The 12,934-nt window shown below is 62.9% G+C and overlaps 1 protein-coding gene across 6 annotated transcripts; it reads left to right on the top strand.

Annotated features, from left to right (window-relative positions):
• The first annotated feature begins 919 nt into the window (after positions 1-919).
• Positions 920-11,738, top strand: DENND6B (DENN domain containing 6B). Of its 6 annotated transcripts, none has more exons than XM_047743479.1 (20): positions 920-1,209; positions 5,809-5,847; positions 5,922-5,964; positions 6,814-6,926; positions 7,248-7,328; positions 8,048-8,160; positions 8,193-8,304; positions 8,390-8,452; positions 8,713-8,768; positions 9,329-9,451; positions 9,539-9,634; positions 9,739-9,833; positions 9,954-10,019; positions 10,206-10,270; positions 10,367-10,456; positions 10,527-10,580; positions 10,913-11,022; positions 11,117-11,219; positions 11,314-11,391; positions 11,470-11,738. In XM_047743479.1, exons 1-20 carry the CDS (start codon positions 1,048-1,050, stop codon positions 11,590-11,592), a joined length of 1,785 nt encoding a protein of 594 aa, XP_047599435.1. In that variant the 5' UTR covers positions 920-1,047; the 3' UTR covers positions 11,593-11,738. The 6 variants fall into 6 exon arrangements, with proteins under 6 accessions (XP_047599435.1, XP_047599437.1, XP_047599434.1 ...); XM_047743481.1 differs by having other exon boundaries at positions 921-1,209; positions 8,048-8,108; positions 8,225-8,304; XM_047743478.1 differs by having other exon boundaries at positions 921-1,209; positions 8,003-8,160; positions 11,317-11,391.
• The last annotated feature ends 1,196 nt before the right edge of the window (positions 11,739-12,934 follow it).

The raw sequence follows: 12,934 nt of genomic DNA, 5'->3' as shown, positions 1-12,934 counted from the left end.
CCCTGGGACTTTCTGTAGCGATACGTACATCACTTGCAGACCAAGGCAATCAACGACTAGTCGGTCTCCTTAACCTCCTGTCCCCTGTCCATGGCCAGTGACCCGGGAGGCATGCATTCGGGAGCAGCATACAGCGGAGGGCCGCCTGACTCCGCACCAGGCCATTCCTGCGCGGAGAGGCCGCGAGTACATGCAGGCTGAGGCTCCGGCCTGGGCTAGCTCAGTCTGACCTCGCAGCCAGAGCCGCTTCAGTCGGCTACGTGCTGGCTCCCAGCTCGCCCCTGGGCGGTGTGACTGAGGGGCCTCTGACCGCCTTCCTGGGGCACATCCGGGCACGCCCCGTCGGCGCACAGGGCGCGCTGCGGGGGAACGCGAGGCCAGAGAGGACGCGGGTCATCCCGGCACAGGTGGCTCCAAGGACACGGCTACGGGCTTTTACTGGCTCCGATCGACAGGCCTAAGTGTGCCCAGCCGGGTCACGGCCGGCCCCAAGAGGCGAGGCAGAGGCGGGCGCGGCCCTGCAGACCACGACGCCCCGGCCAGCGTTCGGACACGAGCCCACCCCTTCAGGAGGCCCCAGGGCCCAGCGCGGGAGGCCCGGAATCGCGAGGCAGTCCCAGCTGGGCCGGAATTCGTGTCCCGCTGCCGGCAGGGGGTCGGCGCCCATGCACGTAGGTGGCTAAAGCCGCCCGCGTACGCCAGCCTCAGCCCCACCCCCGTCTCGGGTGTCCCGGCTTGTCCCAGCCGCGCCCCCGGAAGCCCCGACTTTCCAGAGCCGCCCACGGCGCCGCCACCGTCCTCCCCGGAAGTTCCGCCTCCTGGCTCTGGCCGCTCTGGCCCGAGCGGGCCCTTCTCGCTGGTGGGCCGGGCGCCGCCCCTGCCCCGCACGGCGCTCCTCCGGCCGCCAGGGGCGCGCAGGCCGGAGCGGGGCCCCTCTGGTCCGCGGCGGCCGCTCGACGACTCCGCGGCGAGGTCCCTTCCGGTGCCGAGGCCGCCGCCTCCGGGCTGTTCCCCCGGCAACGCGCGGCGGGCTCAGTCCCCGCAGCCATGGACGCGCTGTCCGGCGCCGGGCCCCGCCGGGCTCGCTGCAGCCTGGGCGCGGCGTCTCCCGGAGCGCGGGCTGCGGCGGCGCCCTGGGCGCGGTTCTCGGCCTGGCTGGAGTGCGTGTGCGTGGTCACCTTCGACCTGGAGCTGGGCCAGGCGCTGGAGGTGAGCGGGATGCCCGGGCGGCGGGGGCAGCCGGGCGGCGGGGGCGGGCCCTGCGGCGTCGGCTCCCGGCAGCCACGAGCTGTCTGCGCGCGAGGAGTCCTCGGGCCGCGCCCCCCGCGCCAGGCGGCACCTTCTCGGCTCGGGTGCTCCAGCCAGAACCCCGGGGGTCAGGCAGCGATTAAGGCGCGTTAGCTCTGCTGCGGTCACTCCTTCTCACTGGCCGGCAAAGTCCAGCCTTTGTGGCTCTCCTGCTTAAAGCGCTCCCGCACCCCCTTGTTCACCCAGAATCAGCCCCGAGCCCCTTGTCCTTGTCCCCTTCTGTTCACCTATGCACCCCCTCGCCGGGCCCGGGGAGCCCCCACCCTGGCCAGCTTCTCTTCCTCCGTGCGTCTCCACGCGTCGGTGGGAATGAGGCCTCCTGCGGGCCTGCGCCGCGGAGGCGGGGCGCACCGCGGAGCTGCGGAGAGGCAGGCTTCCCGCGCTGCCAGCAGGAGCTTTCTCAGCGCAGAGCTAGCACCCCCGTGGCTGCCCAGGGCTGGGATGAGGCTGAACCGCCCGCCTCGGGAAGCCCGTGCAGCGCTGGAGGAAGGGTGTGTTCTAAGGCTTTGCTGAACCTGGAGAGGCTGCGGGAAACGCGAGGCTTCCGAACGGAAAGGGCTGACCTCTGTCGAGGACGTTTGCACCCCTGCACAGTAGCCGGCTCTCTGTGGACAGGTCGTTCCAGCCCAGCCATCCCCAGCGGGCGGGCACGAGTGTGTGGCCCCACTTGACAGACCCGAGCACAGAGAGCAGAGGTGATCTGCCCCCCAGGGTGCAGAGCCCACATTCTCGTGGGGGCCCAAATCGCTCCTCATAAAATGGCAAGAGGAGTTGAGAGTCTTCCCACAGGGATTTCCCTGGAACTTGCCGTTTAGGAAGCTCGCTCTCAGGGAGTGTTGTTCCTGACTCTGTGTGCTTGGGCTTCTGAGCCTTTGGTGAGGTGACACGCTCTGGCAGGCGGTGTTGGGGACCCAGGGCCCCTCTAAATCACCAAGTCTGTGTGGGAATCGGGCCACAGATCCATCGGACAGTGTGGCCACACAGTCCTCATCAGGTTTGCCTCTTGATCGGGCGTCATTTCAGTCGAACCCTCCAGGTTTTAAGGAGCACCTGCCTTGTGGTCACTTATTCACAGCTTGGACCACCTGAGCCCCGCAGACACCCCGGCATTGTACGGGCTGCTGGGCTGCCTTCCAGTAGCTCGTGGCCCACAGACGCTCTGTGGACAAATGTGGCTCCGAGCAAGCGGTAGGGCTTGGCCAGTCTTAGGAGGGTGGGAAGGAGGCAGCTGGGCAGGGGAGGAGGGGCTGCTTCAGGTAACCCCCTCAGAAAAGCCTGCACGGACAAAGGCAAGGAGCCGCCCGTTCATTCATCCAACAGACCAAGTATTGAGCAACGGCCGCCAGCCAGGCTTCCAGCACGCGTGCTGGACATGGGGGCGCAGAGTCAGGTGAGAGGACAAGGCCCTGCCCTCTGGGAGTTCACATTCTGAGCTGGAGACACAGCAGCTCGGGACCCGTAGCACACACAGGCCATGCGGGCAGGGAGGTTCCAAGCAGATAGGTACGCTGAAGCCTACAGGTGAGACAGACGAGGGCAGGCAAGGCCCTGGGGGTGGTGGGCGGACGAGAACTTGCGGCTCAGCAGAGGGCAGCCTGGCTCTGCCATCTCAGCTCTCCACGTCCCAGCACATCTGGGACACCTGTGGAGTGAACTCTGGCTGGGGCGCCCAAAGAGGCCCTCTCCATGGCAATGTTCGCGTCCTCCCAGGACATAGCTCCTACGCTGCGGTCTCAGGACCCTCTACAGTCTTAAAAATTACTGGTGACCCAGAAAGCTTTTTGCGTGGGTCATTCCTATTAACGTTTACTGTGTTGGGAATTAAAACCGAGAAAATTTAAAAATAGTTGTTAAGCTATTATAAAAAAAAAAAGATGGTAAATACTGTGTGTGTTAATATAAATATTTTCATGAAAAAAGCCGTATTTCCTAAAACAAAATTTAGCGTCATTTGACACAAAACTTTTTTTTTTTTTTTTTTAAAGATTTTATTTATTTATTTGACAGAGAGAAATCACAAGCAGAGAGGCAGGCAGAGAGAGAGGAGGAAGCAGGCTCCCTGCTGAGCAGAAAGCCCGATGCGGGGCTCGAACCCAGGACCTGGGATCATGACCTGAGCCGAAGGCAGCGGCTTAACCCACTGAGCCATCCAGGGGCCCCTGACACAAAACTTTTTAAAAAACTTTTTGAAGACTTTATTTATATCTAGAGAGAGAAGGAGGGAGTTCCTGCATGTGGCTAGGGAAGGGCAGAGGGAGAGGCAGGCACTCTTAGGCAGACGCCCTGCTGAGGACAGAGCCTGCCATTGCTGGGCTTGAACTCAGGACCCTGCGGTTATGACCTGAGCAGAGGCCAGGAGTCGGATGCTTAACCCCCGTACTTCTACGACCCGTTAAACCCCTGGTCCGATAGAAGACAGCTGGGCCCCTACTCGGGTTTCTGCTCTGTTCCCCGTGAGCCTGTGGTGCAGCCTCTGGAGGCAGCACTGCGTGCGGGCGGGAGGACGGGCGCAGAGGAGGCAGCTTTGACCTGGCCACACGCTGGGGCACTCGGGCTGCACTGACTCACTCATGGCCACGTCGGTCCTCCTCCGGTGACTGGGTTCCAGGAGCAGCGGCTGTGCTGGCTGGCTCAGCAGAAGTAGGGCTCTCGCGGGCCTCTGAGGATGGGGGCCTCAGGCAGCACAACTCCTTGCTTTCCGCCTCTCCGAGGGTCGGCTCCTTTCCTTTCCTCTTCGGGGCGTGGCTCAACTTGGCCTTTCCTCTGGTCTCTGCTCCCAGGAGAGGCTGCACCAGGCCATAAATGTGGGTTCCCTGGCCATGGATGCAGAGGCCAACATGGCCTGCTTCGATGCTGCAGCAGTCCGTGGCTGTCAGACCAGACTCGGGCCCTTGACCTCAGTGTGAGGCCCGTGGCCCCAGCTGCCAGGCGCCTGCCTTCCCTCGGCCGTCTATGACACAGGCACCCGAGAGCTTGGCTGAGTGGTGCTGTGGCCCCTGCCCCTCTTGGAGCTCTCCCAAGGTGCCTCTGTGGGTCCAGTCCCATAGACACATTCCTTTTGGTTCCTGTGGCTTCTCTTGGCCCTTCCTTCTCGTTGCCTCCTGAACTGACATCTTGAGGTTTCTACACGACCTTCCTGCTCTGTTCTACCTCAGAGACGTGTTTGCAGTCACATACCACATGTGGTGAGGGTACTCGCTGCCAAGCCAGGCGTCCCTGTCCTCGGGACACTGGTGTGCGGCAGAGGAGACAGAAGAGCACAGCAGCCAGTCCAAGCAAAAAAGGACAAGAATGGGGCACCTGGGTGGCTCAGTGGGTTAGGCCGCTGCCTTCGGCTCAGGTCATGATCTCAGGGTCCTGGGATCGAGTCCCGCATCGGGCTCTCTGCTCGGCGGGGAGCCTGCTTTCCTCTCTCTCTCTCTGCCTGCCTCTCTGTCTACTTGTGATCTCTGTCTGTCAAATAAATAAATAAAATCTTTGAAAAAAAAAAAAAAAGGACAAGAAGCTTTATCATTTGAACAGTGTGAACCCCAGGACATGGCACTGTCCTCTGTCTGGGGTTGCAGGCAACATCCCCAAAGAAACCTCATTTCAGCTAAAACCCAGCTCCTCCTCGGTGTCGAAATTTGGGGGACAGGGCAAGTAGGGGCTGTGTGGATGCAAGCCTGTGGCTCCTGACCCCCTGTAGACCCTTAGCACTGTCCCTTCCAGAGAGCATAGGCCAGGGCAGCAGCAAAGCCCAAGGGGCACCCCAGCTTCACAGAAGACAGCTTGGAGGCCCACTGGGAGTGAGGGCTATGGGGCCCCCTGCCTCTTTGGTATCCAGGCCATGGGCCTGTGCACAGAGCTGCTGAGCCAGGGAGACAAGCCTTGCCCGCCACTCCTCTAGGGTATGGCCGGCTTCTGGGTCACTAGGCCTGCTGCTGGCCCTTAGGAGCCCAGGATGCTCTCCTCAGGCTCTTTCCCCAGGTGGGATAGAGGCCAGAAGCTCCTGGATCCCTGACTAGCAAGGCCCGGTGAGGGCCCTCAAGCTGCTCTCAGCAGGCAGGGATGCCACGGTCTCAGTGACATCAGAGTCAAGACCAGGAGAAGCTGGCCAGGTCCCATCTAGGGGAACAAGCCTGGGGCAGTGGTGCAGTCCAAGACCCTCTGGCTGAGTGGAGGGGGAAGGGAGGGGGAGAGGAGGGAGGCAGAGGCCAGCAGGCAGAGCCCTGTGGTCAGAGGGACCATGGGTGGGGGGCTCTCAGAACCACCTTCTGAAGCTGTGGGGACAAACCTTGGGGATAGTGGAGGCAGAGAGGTCCAACCACAGTCGCATGAGACGTGTGAGAAGGGAGTTGGGGAGCTGGCCCAGGTGTGGTAGCCAAGGAAGGGAAGGATAGAGCGGTCTCACGCTGAAAAGGGCCCAGAGGAGGAGGAGGGGCAAGGCCATGGTCCGGCAAGACCAGCATCGCACCTGCTGCCCAGCTGACGGTACCAAGTGCTCTGTGTCCCCCGCAGCTGGTGTACCCCAGTGACTTCCGGCTCACGGACAAGGAGGTGGGTCCTGGCCCTTCTGGGAGCAGCCGTGGCCCTGACTTGAGCTGGCCCTCACCCAGTTTCCTGTGTTTCAGAAAAGCAGCATCTGCTACCTGTCCTTCCCTGACTCCCACTCAGGTAGACAACCCCAATTGGGGCGTTGGCTCTGGGTCTGGGGGTGGGGAGTGGGTAACAGGAAAAAGGTGGGAGATAAGGCTGTCCGGGAGCCCCTGTGGCCCAGGCCTGGGCATGACCACTGCCAGCATCACTGCCTGCCCATGCCAGCCCCACTCCCCATTCCATGGAGACACCCAGAGCTCCACATCACAGCAGTGGTAGCCAGGTGCCCCTGATTTATTTTCCTTCTTTCTTTCTTTTTTTTTTTTTTAAAGATTTTATTTATTTATTTGACAGACAGGGATCACAAGAAGGCAGAGAGGCAGTCAGAGAGAGAGGAGGAAGCAGGCTCCCTACTGAGCACAGAACCTGATGTGGGGCTCAATCCCAGGACCCTGGGATCATGACCTGAGCTGAAGGCAGAGGCTTAACCCACTGAGCCACCCAGGTGCCCCTGCCACTGATTTTCAAAGAAAGAAGCATCTCTGGGCAGAGTGATCAGTGGGGTCTGGTCCCCTTCATCCCACCCAGTGGCCACCAGGAACTGGGTCCTGGCCTTTGCACTTCTCCAGGGCTCAGGTGTCCAGGCAGCCCTGTTTTTCTGTCATAGTCCAGCAGACAGGGCCCCACCGAGGTCTCCCAGTGTCCCCAGTGCTAGCTGATTATACCAGCATGTGCTGTGTTTATTTTGAAACTCTCAGGTGCAGGAATCAGGACATAGCTTTCCTCAAACCCTGGGCTTTCTTGTCTGGGGTGTTTACGGCCCGGTCTTGGGTCCCCTCCCTGGTGCGTCCCTGGTCATCTCCCCGGCATGCTGGCAGGAGAGGTCCCAGCACTAACATGGACTGGTGGGGGCTGCCTCCTTTCCAGGCTGCCTTGGAGACACTCAGTTCAGCTTCCGCATTCGGCAGTGCAGTGGACAGAAGAGCCCGTGGCATGCCGAGGACCGGCACTATAACAGTGGGGCCCCCATGTCACTGCAAGTGAGTGTGGGCTGCCTCTCCCCAGAGGCCAGGGCCAGGCTGGCGGGAGCAGCCAGCAGGGTTTCTAGCTGCCGCCAGCCTGTGGGACCGGAAGCCCAGCCCGCCTGCATGGGGAGTGGGCCCACTTTTCACCACCGGCTGCTCCCAGGCCCCTGTGACCACTGTGCCTGCCGAGACGTTCTGTGTCGAGGGGTTGGCCAGCTCCAGAGCCAAGGATCCCAGGGCCTGACCCCTGTGGCTGGAGAGAGCTGTAGTGGCCTTGGCGGCGGGGGCGGTCTGGGCAGGCAGTGGGCTCCGCCTGACTGACGCTGTTCCTTCCAGCGGGAGCCGGCACACTACTTTGGTTACGTATACTTCAGACAGGTGAAGGACAGCTCCGTGAAAAGGGGCTACTTCCAGAAGGTGAGCCACCTGGCTGCTCTGGGCTAGTGCTGCTGTGAGGCAGGGCTGGTGGCCAGCAGGCTGGGGGTCCTGAGCCTCCAGAAATGGCCACTCCTCCTGCGGCCCCCAGTCGCTTGGCACTGGGCAGAATTCACTGCCCTGGGCCATGTAGGCCGCCCTGCCTGGACAGCAGGCGAGGGGTTGGGGGACAGGTGCCGCCGCACCCAACTCTCCTGGTGGCCCTTTGGGGAGCAGGCTCTGCTGCCCTGCCTTGCCCAGCTCAGCACCCGGGGCCCTCTGTCTCTGAACTCAGGATATCCCTGCTCCTTGCTGCAGAGTGGAGAGGGGCTTTTGTCACACGTTCAAGATTAGGACAACTTCCATCTTGAACTCAGACTCCATAAGCAAAACTGACTTCTGGGGAGATCGTCCCAGAAATCTTGGCTTTGTGCTTTTCTCCTTGAAGGCCCAGGGCCCAGCTGTCATCTGAGGTTTGCGTGCCCTGTCTGAGGCAGACTTTGGGTTTTCTTCTAATAACTCCAGGGTCCAAGTTGGCCCATTCCTGGGGATAGCTGTCCTGTGGGGTTTGTGGGATCCATTTCCCTGGGCAGACTCTGGATGAGCCAGGCCTCAGGGGTCCCTGCTGACTCCTGCGGGGCTGGGATTCCATCTCACCGGCCCTGTGGACTCTGCAGTCTCTGGTGCTGGTGTCCCGCCTGCCCTTTGTCCGGCTGTTCCAGGCGCTCCTGAGCCTGATTGCCCCTGAGTACTTCGACAAGTCGGCCCCCTGCCTGGAAGCGGGTGAGTGGCTGTCAGCTGCTACCAGAGTGCTTTCCGTCCTGGCCGTAGCCCCCGGTGGCTTCCGCAGGCAGCCGCTGCTCGGGGCGGGCTCCTGACTCAGCCTCCTGTGTCCACAGTGTGCAGTGAGATTGACGAGTGGCCCGCCCCTGTGCCCGGGCAGACCCTGAACCTCCCCGTTATGGGCGTCGTCCTCCAGGTGAGGGCGGACCATCTGCAGAGGGAAGGCCCCAATTCACAGAGACACCCACACCATCTGGCCGCTACTCCCTCTCGTCCCCCAGGTGCACATCCCGTCCAGGGTGGACAAGCCTGAGTACGGTCCTCCGAAGCCGTGTAGCCATGAGGTGGGGACCCACGAGGTGGTGCCGCCCCTCCCACCTGCTCTGGCCTCCCCGCCCTTGCTGGGGGCCCCGTGGGGGTGGCCAGAGCCCAGGCAAAGCTAGCGGCTTTGCTGTGGGGTTGCATGCCCCTCCCCAGTGCTGTGGGCTGGGAGTGGGGAGGTGTGCAGGGTGGGGGTTGCAGCGCCCTGGGTGACAGGTGCTGCTTGGGGCTTGTGGGCTGCCAGCCTTGCCCTTGGCCTCACCCCGTCCACCCCACACCTCAGAATTTGCTGCCCGCCCCAGTGATCCTCACCAGCGTTCATGAACTGGACCTGTTCAGGTGAGCCCTATCGGCTGCTGCCTGTCGCCTGTACAGGTAGTGTGGGGACCCGGGGGGGGGGGGGCTGTGTAGAGCCGGGGCCACTAGAGGGACAGCCTAGCAGAAGTGAGCCCTTGGCCGGTTCCATGAGGGAGAGTTGGACCGAAGAAGAGCCCAGGGCCCTCCTGCCTCTACCTAGAGGAAATGGGCGCCGTGGGCAGGAAGGTTCCAGAAGTCAGGTGCAGGGAAGGGAGCTGTTGCGTTGGGAGGTACTCGCTGCTCCCAAGGCTCCATGTCTCCAGGCAAGTCTGGGAGGAGCCGGCCTGGGAGAGCAAGCTGCCTTGGGTGAGGCGTGGGGGCCAGGGCTGCTGGCTTCTGTGTGAGGATACAGGTGTGCCACCGGAGTGCAGGGCAGCCCTGGACGCCCCCTCAGCATCTTCAGGTGTCCTCGCCGCCATCCCTCTGGGGCAGTGCCTGGTGTGCACTGAGAGCTGGGCCTGCCTGGTGGGGAGGGAGGGGCTGGGACTGGGAGCTCCGCCCCTGCTGGGCATCCTCTACCACCCGCCCCTGCCTGGCACTAGGTGCTTCCAGCCGGTGCTGACCCACGTGCAGACTCTGTGGGAGCTCATGCTCCTCGGGGAGCCCCTGGTGGTCCTGGCACCCTCACCCGCCATGTCCTCAGAGATGGTGCTGGCCTTAATCAGGTAGGCCGGGAGGTGGGGGGGGTGCGTCGGGGTCCCCGGAGCAGCCCAGGCTGTGCTCAGGGGCCCTGCCACACCCCCACCCCACAGCTGCCTACAGCCCCTCAAGTTCTGTTGTGACTACCGCCCCTACTTCACCATCCATGACAGCGAGTTCAAGGAGTTCACCACGCGCACACAGGCCCCGTAAGTGCCCTGCCCATGCCCCATCCTCCGCCTGCCTGTGCTCCACTCCCCGGGCCTGCCTCTGTCCCTTCTCTCTCTCTCTCTCTCTTCTCTCCTCTCTCTAGACCAAACGTGGTCCTGGGAGTTACAAACCCTTTCTTTATCAAAACACTCCAGCACTGGCCCCACATCCTCCGTGTTGGAGAGCCCAAGATGGCAGGTGAGGTTGGCCTGTCCTCTGCCCAGGGGACCTGGGGAGCTGGGGCTCGGGGCCCCGAGGGTTCTGAGCTGTGGCGGGTGGAGCTGGGCACTGAGGTTCAGCACTGGGTGTGTTCCGTAGGGGATCTTCCTAAGCAGGTCAAGCTGAAAAAGCCGTCTAGGCTGAAGACACTTGACACCAAGCCAGGTGTGTGCCCCTTGGGCCGGAGCTCTTCCTCACCTCCAGAACCCGGGCAGTGGGCTCTGAGTTCTCGGGGAACCTTCTGTGCTTCCCCCAGTTGGAGGTGGGCGTAGAGGTGTAGTCACAGCTTGAGGGGGTGGGGCTGTGGGGGGGAGGCCCCTCAGGACAGGGCCAGCTCTGCCCTCCTGCCAGGCCTTTACACCGCGTACTCGGCCCACCTGCACCGGGACAAGGCACTGCTCAAAAGGCTGCTCAAGGTATAGGCTCGGGGGGGGGGGGGGGGTCTGGGAGGGGGTGCTTGCTCTCTGTAAAGGGCTGCATTGGAGTTGAGCCCATGCCTCCCCTGCCTTTAGGGGCTGCAGAAGAAGAAGCCGTGGGACACACAGACGGCACTGCTGAGACGGCACCTCCTGGAGCTCACGCAGAGCTTTATCATCCCCCTGGTGAGGCTCAGGGCAGGAGGGGGATGGGGGCAGAGGGCCGTGGCCCAGGCTCACTCCCCTCCCCTGCCAGGAGCACTACATGGCCAGCCTCATGCCCCTGCAGAAGAACATCACACCCTGGAAGGTGCGGTCCAGCTGGTGGTCTGGGGAAGGCCTGGGAGGGTGGGCTCCTTTCCTAATTCTAGAAGAAGGGAGGTCTGGAAGGGAGGTGGGGAGGAGGTCATTGGGTGTGCAGGAGTTCCCAGGGCTCTAGGCTGTCCCCACATGTGCCAGACGTCCCTCATAGGACAGAAAAATGGGGGCCGCACCTGAGGAGCTCTGTCCCGGGAAGGGTGGGGGCTGTGGGTCCTCACGTGGCTACACAGCGAGGCCGGGAAGGGTCCTGGCCAGCTGCGGGGCTAGAGCTTGTGAGGCTGTGTCCCCCACTGACCTGGGCTCACTGGGCTCCCATCTCAGACTCCTCCCCAGATCCGCCCCTTCCGCCAGGATGACTTCCTGCGCAGCCTGGAGCACGCAGGGCCCCAGCTCACCTGCATCCTCAAGGGTGACTGGCTGGGCCTCTACAGGTGGGTGAATGGCGGACGGGGTCCTGAGGCTCCTGCAGGGCTGGGTGCAGGGTCATGGGGTCAGCCCACAGTGGCTGCCTCTTGCCACCCATAGGCGGTTTTTCAAGTCCCCCCACTTTGACGGCTGGTACCGGCAGCGGCACAAGGAGATGGCCCAGAAGCTGGAGGCCTTGCACCTTGAGGCCATCTGTGAGGCGGTGAGGGGGAGCTGGGGCTGTGGGGGGAGAAGGGGGGCACAGGCCCGGGGCAGAGGGAGGGCCCTGGGGATGATTGGCTCCATCTTGTCCCCAGCAGAACATCGAGACTTGGATGAAAGACAAGTCTGAGGTGGAGGTCGTGGACCTGGTCCTGAAACTTCGGGAGAAGCTGGTGAGATGCCTCCGGGCCCTGTCCAGCCACCCCAGGCAGATGGAGGTCACCTGCCCCTGACTGCCGCTGCCCCTGCAGGTGCAGGCACAGGGCCACCAGCTCCCGGTGAAGGAGGCAACGCTACAGCGGGCGCAGCTGTACATCGAGACGGTCATTGGCTCTCTACCCAAAGACCTGCAGGCTGTCCTGTGCCCTTCCTAGGGCAGGGCCAAGGGGCGAGCTCCAGGGCCCTGGGTCCGGCCAGGCGTGAGCTCCCCAGCCCGAGTCCCCTGCTGCTGCTCTGTAGCCTTGGCCCCCCCATCAGCTCCACTGTTGTTTCAGCAGTAAAGGTGGCATTTGGAACCACAGCCTGGCCCCTGTCTCCTGCGAATCACGTATAGGCCAGAGCCTTACCTCCCCCTGGGTCCCACCTGCCCTCTGCAGGGCCCCAGGGCTGGGAGGCAGGGCTGGCTGGGAGCCCTCACTGCTCTGGCACGGGGCTACCCACCCCCTGCAGTGCCCACCTGCCCAAGCTCTGGGGCCCCAGGCCTTGTACTTGATGTGTCCGTTAGCCCCACCAGGCTGCCCGACCCAGGACAGAAGGGGGCAGCTGTAGGCAGACTCCTCTTCTCACAGCCAGCCAGCTGTCTTACATGGGGACCGAGAGACTTGGCTGTTATGGTCACTGGCTGGGGAGGGGCCAAGGCCTCCTTGCGGGGGCGGAGTTCTGCCCTGTAGTACGTTGGGGGGCTGCCAAGAGGGTCTGGGGCATCGTCCTGGGTCCCACTCTTGGAGCACCCAGCTAGGCATGCTTGTGTGTGCTCTGCCCAGTGATGCTGCTTGTCTGACAGGCACTCGAGCTGTCTCCCTCCCATGTGTCCATCCACCCCCACGAGCAGCCCGAGGTCCTGCTCCATAATCCTCTATAGCTGCTGCAGCCTGGGAGCAGCGGGCTCCTTGGCTGGAGCGGAAGGGCCCTCAAAGGTGCTGACGTCCCCTGTGTGACACTGTGGAGTGCTGGGCCCAGCGGTAGCCGGCGGGAGGGTGGGCGTGAGGTGTGGACCCAGCGTGGTGAGTGTGCAGGTAAGTCTCCCAACCCTCAGCCTCAGCGCAGACCCCTCATCTGAGAGGTGAGGATGGGTAGGTCCCTGACGGGGCTTGGCCATCTCCCTGAGCGCGGGCCCTCGGAGGTGCTGTTTTCGCGAGCGGCTGCAGGCAGATGCTCTTTGAGCGCTCTGCTTGCTGTGTGCTGAGTTGGGCAGAGCCGCTGATGACGGTGGCCGCGGCTCTTGGCAATGCTGTCAACTTGTGCGGCCCTGATAATGGTCTAGGACAGCCTGTCACTGTCACGGCTCTGCAGACTGCTAAGCCCAATCTGATGCAGGGTCTAAGGACAGGGCTGTTAATGAAATAGAACCGAATAGAGCCGGACAGAAGCAGGGGGTCTGTGTCTGCAGAAGAAACAGGCTGGGGCTGGAGGAGTGGGAGGCCCCACATTGGCCCAAGGTGCCGCCCTGGGCAGCCTGCCCTGGCGGGCTGGTGTGGAGGGGTGACCTCCTCACGC

Source organism: Lutra lutra, chromosome 8 (assembly GCF_902655055.1).
Source record: "Lutra lutra chromosome 8, mLutLut1.2, whole genome shotgun sequence".
Taxonomy (NCBI): domain Eukaryota; kingdom Metazoa; phylum Chordata; class Mammalia; order Carnivora; family Mustelidae; genus Lutra; species Lutra lutra.
The sequence above is the reverse complement of the archived record's forward strand: the minus strand, read 5'-3'. Positions and strand labels throughout refer to the sequence as shown.

Bases quoted from the DNA above. Each gene is read 5' to 3' on its own strand.
- DENND6B (XM_047743477.1), top strand. From the start codon at position 1,048: ATGGACGCGCTGTCCGGCGCCGGGCCCCGCCGGGCTCGCTGCAGCCTG. The intron at 5,965-6,813 runs GTAGACAACCCC...CCTCCTTTCCAG, and splicing joins CTTCCCTGACTCCCACTCAG to GCTGCCTTGGAGACACTCAG. The intron at 8,161-8,192 runs CGGTGGCTTCCG...CGCTGCTCGGGG, and splicing joins TCCGTCCTGGCCGTAGCCCC to CGGGCTCCTGACTCAGCCTC.